Source organism: Lolium rigidum, chromosome 1 (genome assembly GCF_022539505.1).
Source record: "Lolium rigidum isolate FL_2022 chromosome 1, APGP_CSIRO_Lrig_0.1, whole genome shotgun sequence".
Classification (NCBI taxonomy): domain Eukaryota; kingdom Viridiplantae; phylum Streptophyta; class Magnoliopsida; order Poales; family Poaceae; genus Lolium; species Lolium rigidum.
The window spans coordinates 306285909-306297524 of record NC_061508.1 but is presented as its reverse complement, the minus strand read 5'-3'; the positions used below and the strand labels follow the sequence as shown (position 1 = coordinate 306297524).

Here is an 11616-nt window from a genome sequence, read left to right as displayed (position 1 = left end):
TTTTGTACTCTCCATGTTCCATAATTCTTGTCGTGATGATTATAATTTAAATTTAAACTATAGCCACGAGAAGTATGGATGGAGGGAGTATGTCGGTATGGTGGATCAACCTCTCTCTCTATTGCTTTCTGGCTCAAGGAGAGTTCAGGAGTAAAAAAACAGGTTTTCATCAACACAAAAATACAACTTGCTTGTTGGTTACACACGCATGACACACCTACACACCAACATGATGGAGCTGTAGCAAACCTCAGATGTCAATTAGCCTCCATTAATCACCTCCATTAATCTCAGAATTTCTGTTTAACTTACACAGCAAAGAGCACTCCGATGAGTGCGGTCGGGTTGCGGCAGGTGCTTCGCCTGACAGTTGGGCCCCACCTTCCAGCCACACGCCCCGCTCTGTTTATCACGCCCGTGGACTCCCTCGGAGACTGCACTGTTGAACGAGCGAGCAGATCTGTTCTCTTCTCTCCATCCCTCGTCCGCGGCGATCCGATCGCACGAGAGCTCCGAGATGGCGATGCGCGCGTGGATGGCGAGGCCCAGGTCGCGCCCGGCGTCGGTGTGCCTGTGGCTCGCGCTCATCGCCGCCACCTTCGCGTTCGCCCAGGTGCTCATCCACCTTGTCCGTCCCCCGCGAACCCCTCTCCTTACCTTCAGTACTCCCCCTCTGATTCTTCCGTTATCCGATCTCGCGCTAGTGTCTGAATCTGGTTGCTGCGGATCCGGAGGCCGTACATATGTTCGGAGTCGCTGATTTGTTAGGGGTTTGGTTTGGTGTGATGTCTCTATACAATTGATGCGTACTTACGGTTTATTCCTGGTTCGCAGGCCAAGAAACCCAGCGCGGACCTGTCCAAGGTGACGCACAAGGTCTTCTTCGACATCGAGATCGACGGCAAGCCCGCAGGTAGCTTAATTTCCAGATCAGGGCGATGTACCATCTTCAGGGGCGAACAATACAGAACTCTGCTGTATACACCTATTATTTTGCTGATTCTTGTCCTAGCCTAGGCGCCTAGTACTTAATTTGATATCGACAAAGAAAAATCTATTACTACCCGCACGCATATTTCAAAATTAAATTTGACCGAAAGAATTGAGCAACAATATCTCGATTACATGGTATATAATCGATATTGTTAGATTGGTATTGAAAAATGGTTTCTAACGATACCAATTTTGTATCAAATATTCTTGATATACATGCATTATTCGTTGGAATGGAGGGTGTCTGGTGAGATGACTGCATTTGGCTATCTAATATTTGATGGAAGGTTGGAGCCATGGTCGACCCTAACAAAATTTGGCTATCTGATATTTTATGGAAGTTTTTGTTTGCCCACAATTTACCAAATGTTGGCAAAGAAATTAACTAGATTGGGAAAATTGACATGGATATACCAGAAATTTGTAACCATCCAAGTAAAGACGGCCATGACCCAAAAATCATGTTGGGTTGGTTTTGGGAACCAATCAAACATGCCCCTGGCCCCCTAGTCTTAGTTTCATGTTTAATGTGAAACACTTATGTGCTATTCATGTATGTTTTTTGGTGTTCTCTGCCCATCATTTGATTGATCTGTTGGCATTTAAATCACTTCTGTATTTCCGTAGGTCGGGTTGTCATGGGACTTTTCGGAAACGCTGTTCCTAAAACAGCAGGTACCATCACCTTTCTTTTCAGCTTAATTACCATGTATATTATCGCATTGGATGCTAAGGAATGCTAATGGCTTATTATCTTTTGTCGTACAGAGAACTTCAGAGCACTTTGCACAGGTATGCTTCCATACCACATACCTCTATATGCTTAAAGTGTTTCCCTATCTTTCTTGTTGAAGTTTCCAGATGACTGATCTAATGTCAAGGCTGTCTCTCCTGGGATAAGATTTGCTCTATCCAAACCTTTATCATGCTGCTTTGCGATTTCTCATCTTAACATAAACTACGTTATGATAAATTTGGTTACATCTTCAAGTAGTTTAGCCAATCTAATAGAAGTACTTCCCCAAAAGTAGAACAAAATTCAACAGTGTAAATCGTGACTTATTTGATGCACGTGTATGCGTTCCTTGCCAATGTTACCATCATCATCACAACGACATAGAGAGAATGACAGCAGCCTGTGTGACTGCAAATTTTGGGAAGGGCTCCTAAGTTTTAACTTCTCTACAGTCAGGTTTTAAGTTCCCTTTCTGTGCCATCTATCACACTACATCTGAATGTCAAGAGAAGAAGTTAGGTAGCTGGTCTAATATGTTACATCACATATACTTCATGAGAAAAACATAGAAAGATAAACATAACTGTTGTCTCATTCTTCATATTCCACAGTGGAGTAGAGTTGTAAGAAAGTCCTATTTATACTCATATTTACTACATACTCCCTCCTTGCCATAATGTGGTGAGCATTCAAACTCCACTAATTTTGACCAAGTTTATTGAGAAAGTTATCAATATCTGCAATATTGTGAATGTATACCATATTGAAATATACTTCATGATAAATCACATGGTGTTGATTTGATATTGTAGATGTTAATATTTTTTTTATGCAAACTTGGTCAAAGTTCACATGGTTGACATTGAAAATATCTTAAATGATGTGGCATAGAGGGAGTATTATTATATTTCAGTGGGGCCCTGTATGTTTTCTGTGTGATGTCTGCTGGTGGTTACTTACCATGCCCAAGTTGCGTGTTTGATGTGGTCTCATGTAGCTCTTTCAACTTTACAGGCGAGAAAGGAATTGGAAAGAGTGGCAAACCTCTCCACTACAAGGGAAGTTCATTCCACAGAATTATCCCCAGCTTCATGATCCAAGGAGGTGACTTCACACATGGCAATGGAATGGGCGGCGAGTCTATCTACGGCACAAAGTTTGCTGACGAGAACTTCAAGCTCAAGCACACTGGACCAGGTAATAAACTGTGTTTCCTGAAATCCTATTTGCAACTAGACATACTTTGTTGGAGTGATAGCCAAGTAAGACCTTCGCTTGTTATCCGTGCAGGCTACCTTTCCATGGCCAATGCTGGGAAAGACACAAACGGATCCCAGTTTTTCATCACCACTGTAACTACAAGCTGGTAATCTTCAAACTCATCACTCTTTGTAATTGCGCCAGTTTGTGCCTAATCTTTTGTTCTGTTGGAACTCATTACTGATGATTCACACATTTTGTATGCTAGGTTGGATGGCAAGCACGTTGTGTTCGGCAAGGTCATCTCTGGAATGGACGTGATCTACAAGGTTGAAGCTGAAGGCAAGCAGAGCGGCACACCAAAGAGCAAAGTTGTCGTTGCGGACAGCGGAGAACTGCCGCTGTGATTGAGATGAAAATGATCTCTGATGGAACATGGAGGCTACTACCGCCCCTTGTTGTAGAACTGTTATTAGTTGGTCTGTTTCCGCATACTCTACTGTTCTACGCTATTTTAGATGACCAGGTTTCTCTTGACTATAAAGTATAATTACTTATATAACGACTTGCTTATTCGCGTATTGGGTTGGGGTGATGCGGCCAATGGCCTGATACTTATACACTGTTTCGTTTATCTTTTTTTAAGTATCATATCATATGTGGTTAAGATATATGGCCATATGTTTCTAAATCGGATGCTATATGATCAACAAACTAGTATTTTCTCACTTGGGTTCCTTTAATTCATAGGATAGGAAAATCATAGGAATAATCATGGCTAGTTGAATCCTATGAAAAGATGAGTTGTGTTTGATTATGTTAATTTTTTTATAAAGTATGATTTAATATTTTATTCCTATAGAATTTGCACTACAAGAGTCCTATAAAATTACTTGCTATAAGATATATTTCTATGAATCAAATAACTAGTGTAGGAAAAATTTCTATGTCCCAAGTTTTAGTTAGCTGAGATGTAGCTTATGTCTTAGTCACGTGCTTCGCTGTTGGATTTTATTTCTGCTTGAAGATTCATGTTTACTGTTATTTACATTTTATTTAGGTCCGCATTGAAACACACAAATTTAATTTGACTGCTCAGTCAACTGAGCCTTAGAGACACCCATTCTTATACGGATCCTATGATCAAAGAAGCCCTTAGTATTTTCATCTGAATCAGTTGAAGCTAGGATCAAAGAAGCCCTTAGTATTTTCATCTGAATCAGTTGAATCTTCGGAATCTTGTACTAGCAAGTTCACAGGATACAGTTGGAGAGTAGGATGTGAAAAAATAAGTTCCAAATGGTGGTCCCTCTTTACAGTTGAACTGAATTTCGAAATTAGTTACCTGTCACATTTTACGTTCCTTTTGCGGCGGTGTTGCACATGAGTACTCTATGACCATCATGAATTCATGATACTACCATGAATTCCTTTCCGTTGGAACTCCTTTCTGAAATTCTTGTGCCCCAACGAAGCTCGTCCACCACCCGTTTGCCCGCAGAGAATCTTTGACAAAAGCTCACACTACCAGTATTCTCCTTCGTAGAAAAAAGAATGTCTTTTTTTTCCTAGGTAGGAAATCTTATCCCGTATGTAGCCCGTAACAACATGATCGATACGAATATACAAACATGGAAGAAAAAAGAGGAGTCCTGCAAAAACCGGAAGTCGACCAACCCTAGACGCCGCATCTAGTTTCCAAACAAATCTATGTGCCTGGAAAAACCAGAATCTCCCAAGCAACAATCTCGGCCGTCCGTTCCAGATCCGACGGCCGAGATGCCACAGCCGCACGCCCCATGGCCCTAATAATTGGCGCCCCTCCCTCCTCCCCACCAGAGTCTCCTTCCCCCACCCGTCGCATCAAACGCAAAAAGAAGACAATTTTACGCGAATAGGGTTAGCAGCCGGCGGCGGCGGCGAGCGAGCGGCGCAAGGTCGTCGGAGATGACGGGGAAGGCGAAGCCGAAGAAGCACACGGCCAAGGAGCTGGCGGCGAAGGCCGACGCGGCGCTGACCAACCGCGGCGGGGGCAAGGCCGGCCAGAAGGACCGGCTGGGCCAGGAGAAGGGCGGCCACGCCAAGATGGAGTGCCCGCTCTGCAAGGTGACGGCCCCCGACGTCAAGTCCATGCAGATCCACCACGAGGCGCGCCACCCCAAGATCCCCTTCGACCCCGAGAAGATCAACAACCTCCACGGCTCCACCGCCGCCGCGCCCGAGGCCGCCGCCTCCAGCTCCAAGCCCAAGCCCGGCGTCCGCGGCAGCCTCAAGAAGACGGGGTAAATTTCCCCCCTTCCATCCACAGAATCCGATCTGCTATCAATCAATCAAACTGCTGCTACTACTAGTCTTCTTAAGTCTGCTGCCGTGTCTGCCGCTGCCTGCTGCTGCTTCTTTGCAATAGAGCTGCTGCCGCTGCTGCTAGTACATGTCGTCGTCGTGTGTCGTGTGATGGACGAGTTATTTCTTGTTTCCCGTATACAACCTGATGATGAGGCCATGTCCTCGCTGCCATGTTTAATTGCTGTATTATGTCGCTACTCTATGATGATGCTGGCAAGAGATTGTTTGCTGATATTAATGTCTAGTGGCGCTCTGAAAAGTTTGTACTCGCTCAGTTCCCTATCTTGGCAGCTTAAGCGCATGAATTGGAGAGTTGCACCTGTGTTTCTTATCCTCTGTGCGCAGTAAGAAGAAATTTAGCTCGTGGATGGTTTGCTTTCTGATGTTAATTTTAGCACTATGATGCTAATGTTAATTTTAGTGGCGCTCAAGCAATCTGAAGAAATATCTGCTCGTTCAGCTTTCCTCTGTTGGCAGCTTAAGTGCATGGATTGGAGAGTTGCACCTGTGTTTCTTATCCTCTGTGCGTAGTGAGAAGTATAATAGCTCGTTGATGGTTTGCTTCGGCTACTCTGTAATGCTAATGTCGTGTGATAGATGCTTTAATTTTTTTGTTCCCGTATACCCGAGTCCATGTCCTCATTGCCATGTTCAATTACTGTATTCGCTACTCTGATTCTGGCAAGAAATTGTTTGCTTTTTATTAATGTGTAGTGGCGCTCAAGCAATCTGAAAAGTTTGTACTCGCCCAGTTCCTTCTCTTTGCAGCTTAAGCGCATGAATTGGAGAGTTGCACCTGTGTTTCTTATCCTCTGTGCGTAATAAGGAAAAAATTTAGCTCGTCGATGGTTTGCTTTCGCTACTCTATGATGCTACTGTTAATTTTACTGGCGCTCAAGCAATCTGAAGTAATATCTGCTCCTTCAGCATCCTCTGTTGGCAGCTTAAAGTGCATGAATTGGAGAGTTGCACTTGTGTTTCTTATCCTCTGTGCCTAGTAAGAAGTATTATAATGGCTCGTCGATGGTTTGCTTCGGCTACTCTATGCAGCTAATGTTGTGATAGATGCTTTAATTTTCTCTCCTCGGAACTATTCTATTCCGATCCTTGTACGATAAGTCATCCGATGGTTGGCTGCACTTTGGTGCTACTTGCTGTATTATGTCAGCTACTCTATGATGATGCTGGCAAGAGATTGTTTGCTGATATTAATGTCTAGTGGCGCTCAAGCAATCTGAAAAAGTTTTTACTCGCTTGGTTCCTTCTCTTGGCAGCTTAAGTGCATGAATTGGAGAGTTGCACATGTGTTTCTTATCCTCTGTGCGTAGCAAGAAGAATTTTAGCTAGTCGATGGTTTACTTTCGCTACTCTATGATGCTACCATTAATTTTAGTGGCACTCAAGCAGTATGAAAAAAAATCTGCTCATTCAGCTTAAGCTTTGGCCACTCTAATCTTAATGTCTAGTGGCGATCAAGCTATCTGAAAAGGTTTCTACTCTTAGTGTCCTCTGTTGTCAGCTTAAATGAGTTGCACTTGTTTCTTATCCACAATGCGTTGTAAGAAATATTTTAGCTCATCAATTGTCTGATTCGTACAGTTGGTTTTATGTTCAACTATCCTAAATCCGAACCTGACTTACCTAACCTTTCTCCATTCAAGAAAGGGGAATTTCAATTTCAGAAATCCCTGCTATAGTTTCCTCGCTTATCCTTTCTCTTCATTTGTTTCCATTCAGTTAATCATGCCATACTGATAAGTCATCATCATCAATCAGTAGAATTGGTCTCTTGGCAGTATGGTTTATACCCATACTTGTGGTAGTAACATTGGCAGTCTGGTGTTCTCATTTGACGATGATTGTGTCATTGCAGCGATGAACAGAAATGAGGCCTTCATAGCATCAAATGCCTCTTCAAAGTCTCTGTTTGCTATCGCAATGGGTTATGACTATCTCGTTTGGGTTGTCGTTTTAAGATATTTGGTTGTCTGGCTTGCTTCGTTCAATCAAGTTGTAATCCGATATATTATGCGTTCCAGAACATCTGAGATGAACTAAATAACTGGTTGCTGCCTATTATGTTGGTTCCTAGATTAGTAGATTGCCAATTACTGTTGGGGTTAAACACCATAACTGTTTGTCCTACGCAGCTAGTAATGAATGTTGGCAATGCGCTTTTGTTATCATATTGCCCACCGGAGAGGCATTGCCATGATGTGATTTTATGATTACTTGAATCATGGTGAGGTACTTTTGATAGGATAGCATGGAATCTATGATGCTTGAAGCAATGGTGAGAAGTACTTTTCATCATTCGTTTGATGCCATGGAACTGATGCTGAAATAATGTCAACCATGGAACTGGTAAACTGTTATCACTAGGCTGATTCACTGCCTGAAACGTTCCACGCCAATTTATTATTTGGATGAACCTAGTGATAGCCTTGTCCATCGTATCTCCCAAGCATGTTTTGCAACATGGTTGGGTATGCATATTTTCTTGGAGTATGCATGCCAGGATGCAGTGTGCACTCAATTATTTTCCGTAGGCATTTGGGAAGAACTGGTATATACTCTCAGGAATCATGGGAAAACCATATGGTTGTACTTGTACTGATGAGCCCAATAAAACATATGCACTTACACAGACAATAAATTCCCTTTATAAAATATATCTAGCGCCTTTGTAATGCCACGCTAAGTAATCCCAAAAAATGATACAGTATTGTAACCGTGTGACAAATTGACACCCTAGAGGGACGCAACATAGGAAGTAGAAAGACAAATACAAGAATAGAGCCGTAGTAACACCCCAGAAAACCTATTGCCTGTGGCAAGAACACTGGAATTTGGAGTGATAGTTTGATTTCTTCAACTAATGTAAAGCCCGAAGCTGGAAATCATCACAGGAGAACAGTTGTCTTGATGGTATAGAAGTAGCTATTGCAGCGTCAGTTCCAAGGCCTAAAAAAGAAACTGCTGAAGAAGAAGATAAGATGCAAGTTAACATGAGTAGTCAAAACAAGCTCTATACTACAGAAAATTATGTTGTTAATATTATGTTTAGATGTCAATCATGATGATAGCAAACTGCTAGAGTAATAAAATGTGATATGCATTGACCTTTGATAACTGAAGTTGTTCCTCCCGCTGCTAGCCCTGAACCAGTGAAGACAACTCTTGAAGCTGAACGATCACCCCACATTGTAAGCCAGTAGCTTTGCTAAGAAAATGATGACTGCTATCCACTTCAGCTCCAACACATCTTCCTTACAATCGAACTTAATCCAATGATAGCAATGGTAAATACATGCTTTCTAACAAGAATATCTGAAACCAATATATGAAGCAATTCTGGTGATGCTAGTGCGACTCTTCTCCATGCCCTAGGGGTCAATGGAGCCATTGAGGGAACTTTCTGCTGACTTGTGATCCGGTGCACCATCTGCCTCTAATAGAAGAGGAGTCAGATAACTGCTACCCATTAGTAGTCTTTGAGCTTCCTTGTAACGAATCCACGTAACAATGTATAGACCAGCAATGATGAAGACGCCTCCAATGACACTGCAAGGAGTATACAAGGTGGCACTTAGTTCTGCATAAATTTGTGAAAATTCTATAGCTTACAACTTTATAAGTGAGGTAAACTAATCAAGTAACAACAACTGTCTCTACGAGATACAACATCTGTTTACACCAATGACCACTGGTACTATGTCCTGATCATTTAGTAGCGCTGTGGTAAACACAATGCAACTTGACCAATTTGAATGACCCGAAACTTGAGAAAATGTTCATGAGAGACATAGGGTAGAGTGTTGGTCCAAACCTTCCGAGATAAATTGGGGTTCCAAGGAAGATAGTAGAGAGGATGGTTGAACATGCTGGTTGGAGCGGATTGTAGAGGGCAACCAGGGAAGGTCCAAGGATCTTGTTTGCCCAGGTCATGATTGCATAGTTGATACAAGATGCGATAATTCCCTGTTGGCACAGGCAAGAAATTGGGTTAGAAGATGGTAGTAGGAGAGACCTAACATGGCCATTCAATTCCTGGATCTGATCAAATCCAAATGGCACATAATAAATATTAGTTGCTCAGATACTCACAGCATATAGAATGGCTATTATCTCTGTCCCTGTCAGTGCCCACTCGTGGAGCCCATTTGTTGCAAACACCCCAGTCAACACCATGAAGATGGTGGCAAATGAGTAGGAGTAGGCTGTCAAGGATAAGCTCGCCGGATATTTTACGAGCACCGGGGCCTGGAATTTGGCACCACATGAGAAAAGGACGCTCAATCAGACATTTTTCTTAGTAGCAAGATGATCATGATATCCTTGACACTAGCAGGCCCAGGGTTGAGCTATGAATGCACCCTGATTTGCTTACCTGGATGACAAGATAAGCCCCCATCAGGAAGCAGTTGCCGATGAGGCACAGGACACCAATGTTCCAGGTTCCTAAACCGAAACTGAGCATGGCTGGTGTGATCCACTGAGCAGGGTAGCTGGTGCTGCTCCATGATGTGGCGCCCAGGGCGTTGCCGCCCGCGGCATTGGTGCCCGCAAGGCCGATCAAGGAGGGGCCTTGGTAGAAGACCATGAGGACGGCGCCAGAGACGCACACGGCTATGCCAAGAACCTTGACCATGCCGTCCTTGGAGAAGACGTTGAACACCTCAACACTGGAACATTTTGTAGGAATTTGGTTACAGTTGGGTCTAGCATTTGAAACCAAGGCAATGCCAGGAAAACTTATGTTAATTGATTACCCAACAATTGCAGCCAAGAGAAAGGTGAAGACTGGTATGGCGGGCTGGAAAGCCGCTGCGTAGGAGGCGTTGGTGAAGCTGAGGCCGAGCAGGAACAGGAGCTGGTTCCCGAAGATCCTGCACAGGACATACACATCAGTCATCAGAATGTGACGCACACACAAGAGGTGATTGAAGTCTGAAGAGTTGTTATTGCTCCATCAGGTATGAGGCATCAGCGGCAGCAGAAATGCAAGAATTACCCGGTGAAGCCAAGAAGCGCGAAGGACCCGAGGAGCTGCGGGGTCACCGGTCGCCGCACCCGCCTGAAAATTCAAAATTCGCACTGAGAATACAGTGAGCATCAATCGAATTTGATTTGATTCTTCAAAATCGGAGGGAGAAGGAGAGGTGTCGCTTTCGCTTCTTGTTGCTGCAGAGCAAGGGGAAGACTAGAGTTTGGTGTAGCAAGCAATCGGCAGGAAGCAACGAACCTCTCTTTGAAGAAGGCGACTGGGGCGAGTATGGCGAGCGCGACGAGGTCCCGGTAGACGCAGAATACGATCTGGTTCATGCCGACGTTGAGGACGGACTTGGTGAGGACGTGGTAGCCGCCGTAGGCGATCTGGACGAAGGCCATGCCGGCGTGCGCCAGCCACGCCTTGTTCTCCCACAGCCGCATCCGCCCGCTGCCGCTCATGCCGCCCCACACCGACGACGACCACCGCTGCAGCATCGTCGTCTCCCCCATCGCTACGCTGGCTGCTACAGCCACTTAGGAGCAGAGAGAGAGACGAAAGAAAATCTCCAGTATTGACGGGCGGCTGCGGTGTGCGGTGGTGTGTGCCGCCGTGGCATATTTATTGGGGAACAGTTCTGTGTTTGGGGTCCGCATGCCATTCCACGCACGCAACTACCAACATTGCTAGCAGATCCTGTACTTCCCAACTCTTAAAAACGGATACATACGCGTATCAAGCTCGTGTTGATCAGATCATGTATCCACGAACTGAAAAACTCGAAATCAAATTTCGCGGAAGAATTCAAATACTACGAAGTTCGTCGCAAGATCGAATTCATCGCTACATTTTAACATAATTTACAACATACATCACCGGGATACGCTATCCAAGTTGACCAAAATTCGGCCTCGGGATACATCACGGGGGCATCTTGGCTTCCCTGTTACTAAAGGACTTGGGAGAAATTTTTGTTCTTTCCCCACAATGGACACATGGAGGACAAGCTACATATAATATTTTTTAGTTTCAAAAAATCGAAAATTAGAGTATTTAAAATTTTAACGTTTTGATTTTTTACATGATGTATCATCGTACTAATGTGTCAAATCTTAGTGTAAAGTTCTTTATATTCAAAGCTACAGAAAATGACAAAATTTAACAGGTTTTATTGTTTTTGAAATATGTACCGTTCGCTGTTCTCACATCCCTTGTTAAAAAACTACGCTCAGATCGCACATTTGCCATTTTTATGTAGCCTACAATACAAAGAAGTTTACATTGCGATTTTGAGGGTAGCTAGCATATATCATTGGCTAATCCAGAACTTTTTCCGGTTATTTTTATTTTT

The 11616-nt window shown here is 43.7% G+C and overlaps 3 protein-coding genes across 5 annotated transcripts; 2 read left to right on the top strand and 1 right to left on the bottom strand.

Annotated features, from left to right (window-relative positions):
• The first annotated feature begins 490 nt into the window (after positions 1-490).
• Positions 491-3502, top strand: LOC124697243 (peptidyl-prolyl cis-trans isomerase CYP20-1-like). 2 transcript variants are annotated; one of them, XM_047229873.1, is made up of 7 exons: positions 491-613; positions 835-913; positions 1621-1668; positions 1762-1785; positions 2744-2926; positions 3020-3095; positions 3198-3502. In XM_047229873.1, exons 1-7 carry the CDS (start codon positions 518-520, stop codon positions 3334-3336), a joined length of 645 nt encoding a protein of 214 aa, XP_047085829.1. In that variant the 5' UTR covers positions 491-517; the 3' UTR covers positions 3337-3502. The 2 variants fall into 2 exon arrangements, with proteins under 2 accessions (XP_047085829.1, XP_047085824.1); XM_047229868.1 differs by having other exon boundaries at positions 503-628.
• Positions 3503-4782: 1280 nt separating this feature from the next.
• On the top strand, positions 4783-7460 carry LOC124697261 (protein METHYLENE BLUE SENSITIVITY 2-like). Its single transcript, XM_047229882.1, has 2 exons — positions 4783-5211; positions 7149-7460. The coding sequence occupies exons 1-2, from the start codon at positions 4877-4879 to the stop codon at positions 7162-7164; spliced, it is 351 nt and encodes a 116-aa protein (XP_047085838.1). The 5' UTR covers positions 4783-4876; the 3' UTR covers positions 7165-7460.
• A 455-nt stretch (positions 7461-7915) lies between these two features.
• Positions 7916-10839, bottom strand: LOC124697226 (WAT1-related protein At3g45870-like). 2 transcript variants are annotated; one of them, XM_047229859.1, is made up of 8 exons: positions 10521-10839; positions 10290-10352; positions 10048-10164; positions 9666-9960; positions 9383-9538; positions 9105-9256; positions 8399-8839; positions 7916-8254 (listed from the first exon to the last, which is right to left on the bottom strand). In XM_047229859.1, the coding sequence occupies exons 1-7, from the start codon at positions 10775-10777 to the stop codon at positions 8662-8664; spliced, it is 1218 nt and encodes a 405-aa protein (XP_047085815.1). In that variant the 5' UTR covers positions 10778-10839; the 3' UTR covers positions 7916-8254; positions 8399-8661. The 2 variants fall into 2 exon arrangements, with proteins under 2 accessions (XP_047085815.1, XP_047085806.1); XM_047229850.1 differs by having other exon boundaries at positions 7916-8251.
• Between the last annotated feature and the right edge of the window lie 777 nt (positions 10840-11616).

What these genes read in the sequence shown, in the direction of transcription:
- LOC124697243 (XM_047229868.1), top strand. Translation starts at nt 518, where the DNA reads ATGGCGATGCGCGCGTGGATGGCGAGGCCCAGGTCGCGCCCGGCGTCG. An exon ending in GATCGACGGCAAGCCCGCAG is followed by an intron (nt 914 to 1,620) that starts GTAGCTTAATTT and finishes GTATTTCCGTAG; the next exon opens with GTCGGGTTGTCATGGGACTT. An exon ending in CGCTGTTCCTAAAACAGCAG is followed by an intron (nt 1,669 to 1,761) that starts GTACCATCACCT and finishes TTTGTCGTACAG; the next exon opens with AGAACTTCAGAGCACTTTGC.
- LOC124697261 (XM_047229882.1), top strand. Translation starts at nt 4,877, where the DNA reads ATGACGGGGAAGGCGAAGCCGAAGAAGCACACGGCCAAGGAGCTGGCG.
- LOC124697226 (XM_047229859.1), bottom strand. Translation starts at nt 10,777, where the DNA reads ATGGGGGAGACGACGATGCTGCAGCGGTGGTCGTCGTCGGTGTGGGGC. An exon ending in CTCTTGGCTGCAATTGTTGG is followed by an intron (nt 9,961 to 10,047) that starts GTAATCAATTAA and finishes AAAATGTTCCAG; the next exon opens with TGTTGAGGTGTTCAACGTCT. An exon ending in GGGCTTATCTTGTCATCCAG is followed by an intron (nt 9,539 to 9,665) that starts GTAAGCAAATCA and finishes GCCAAATTCCAG; the next exon opens with GCCCCGGTGCTCGTAAAATA.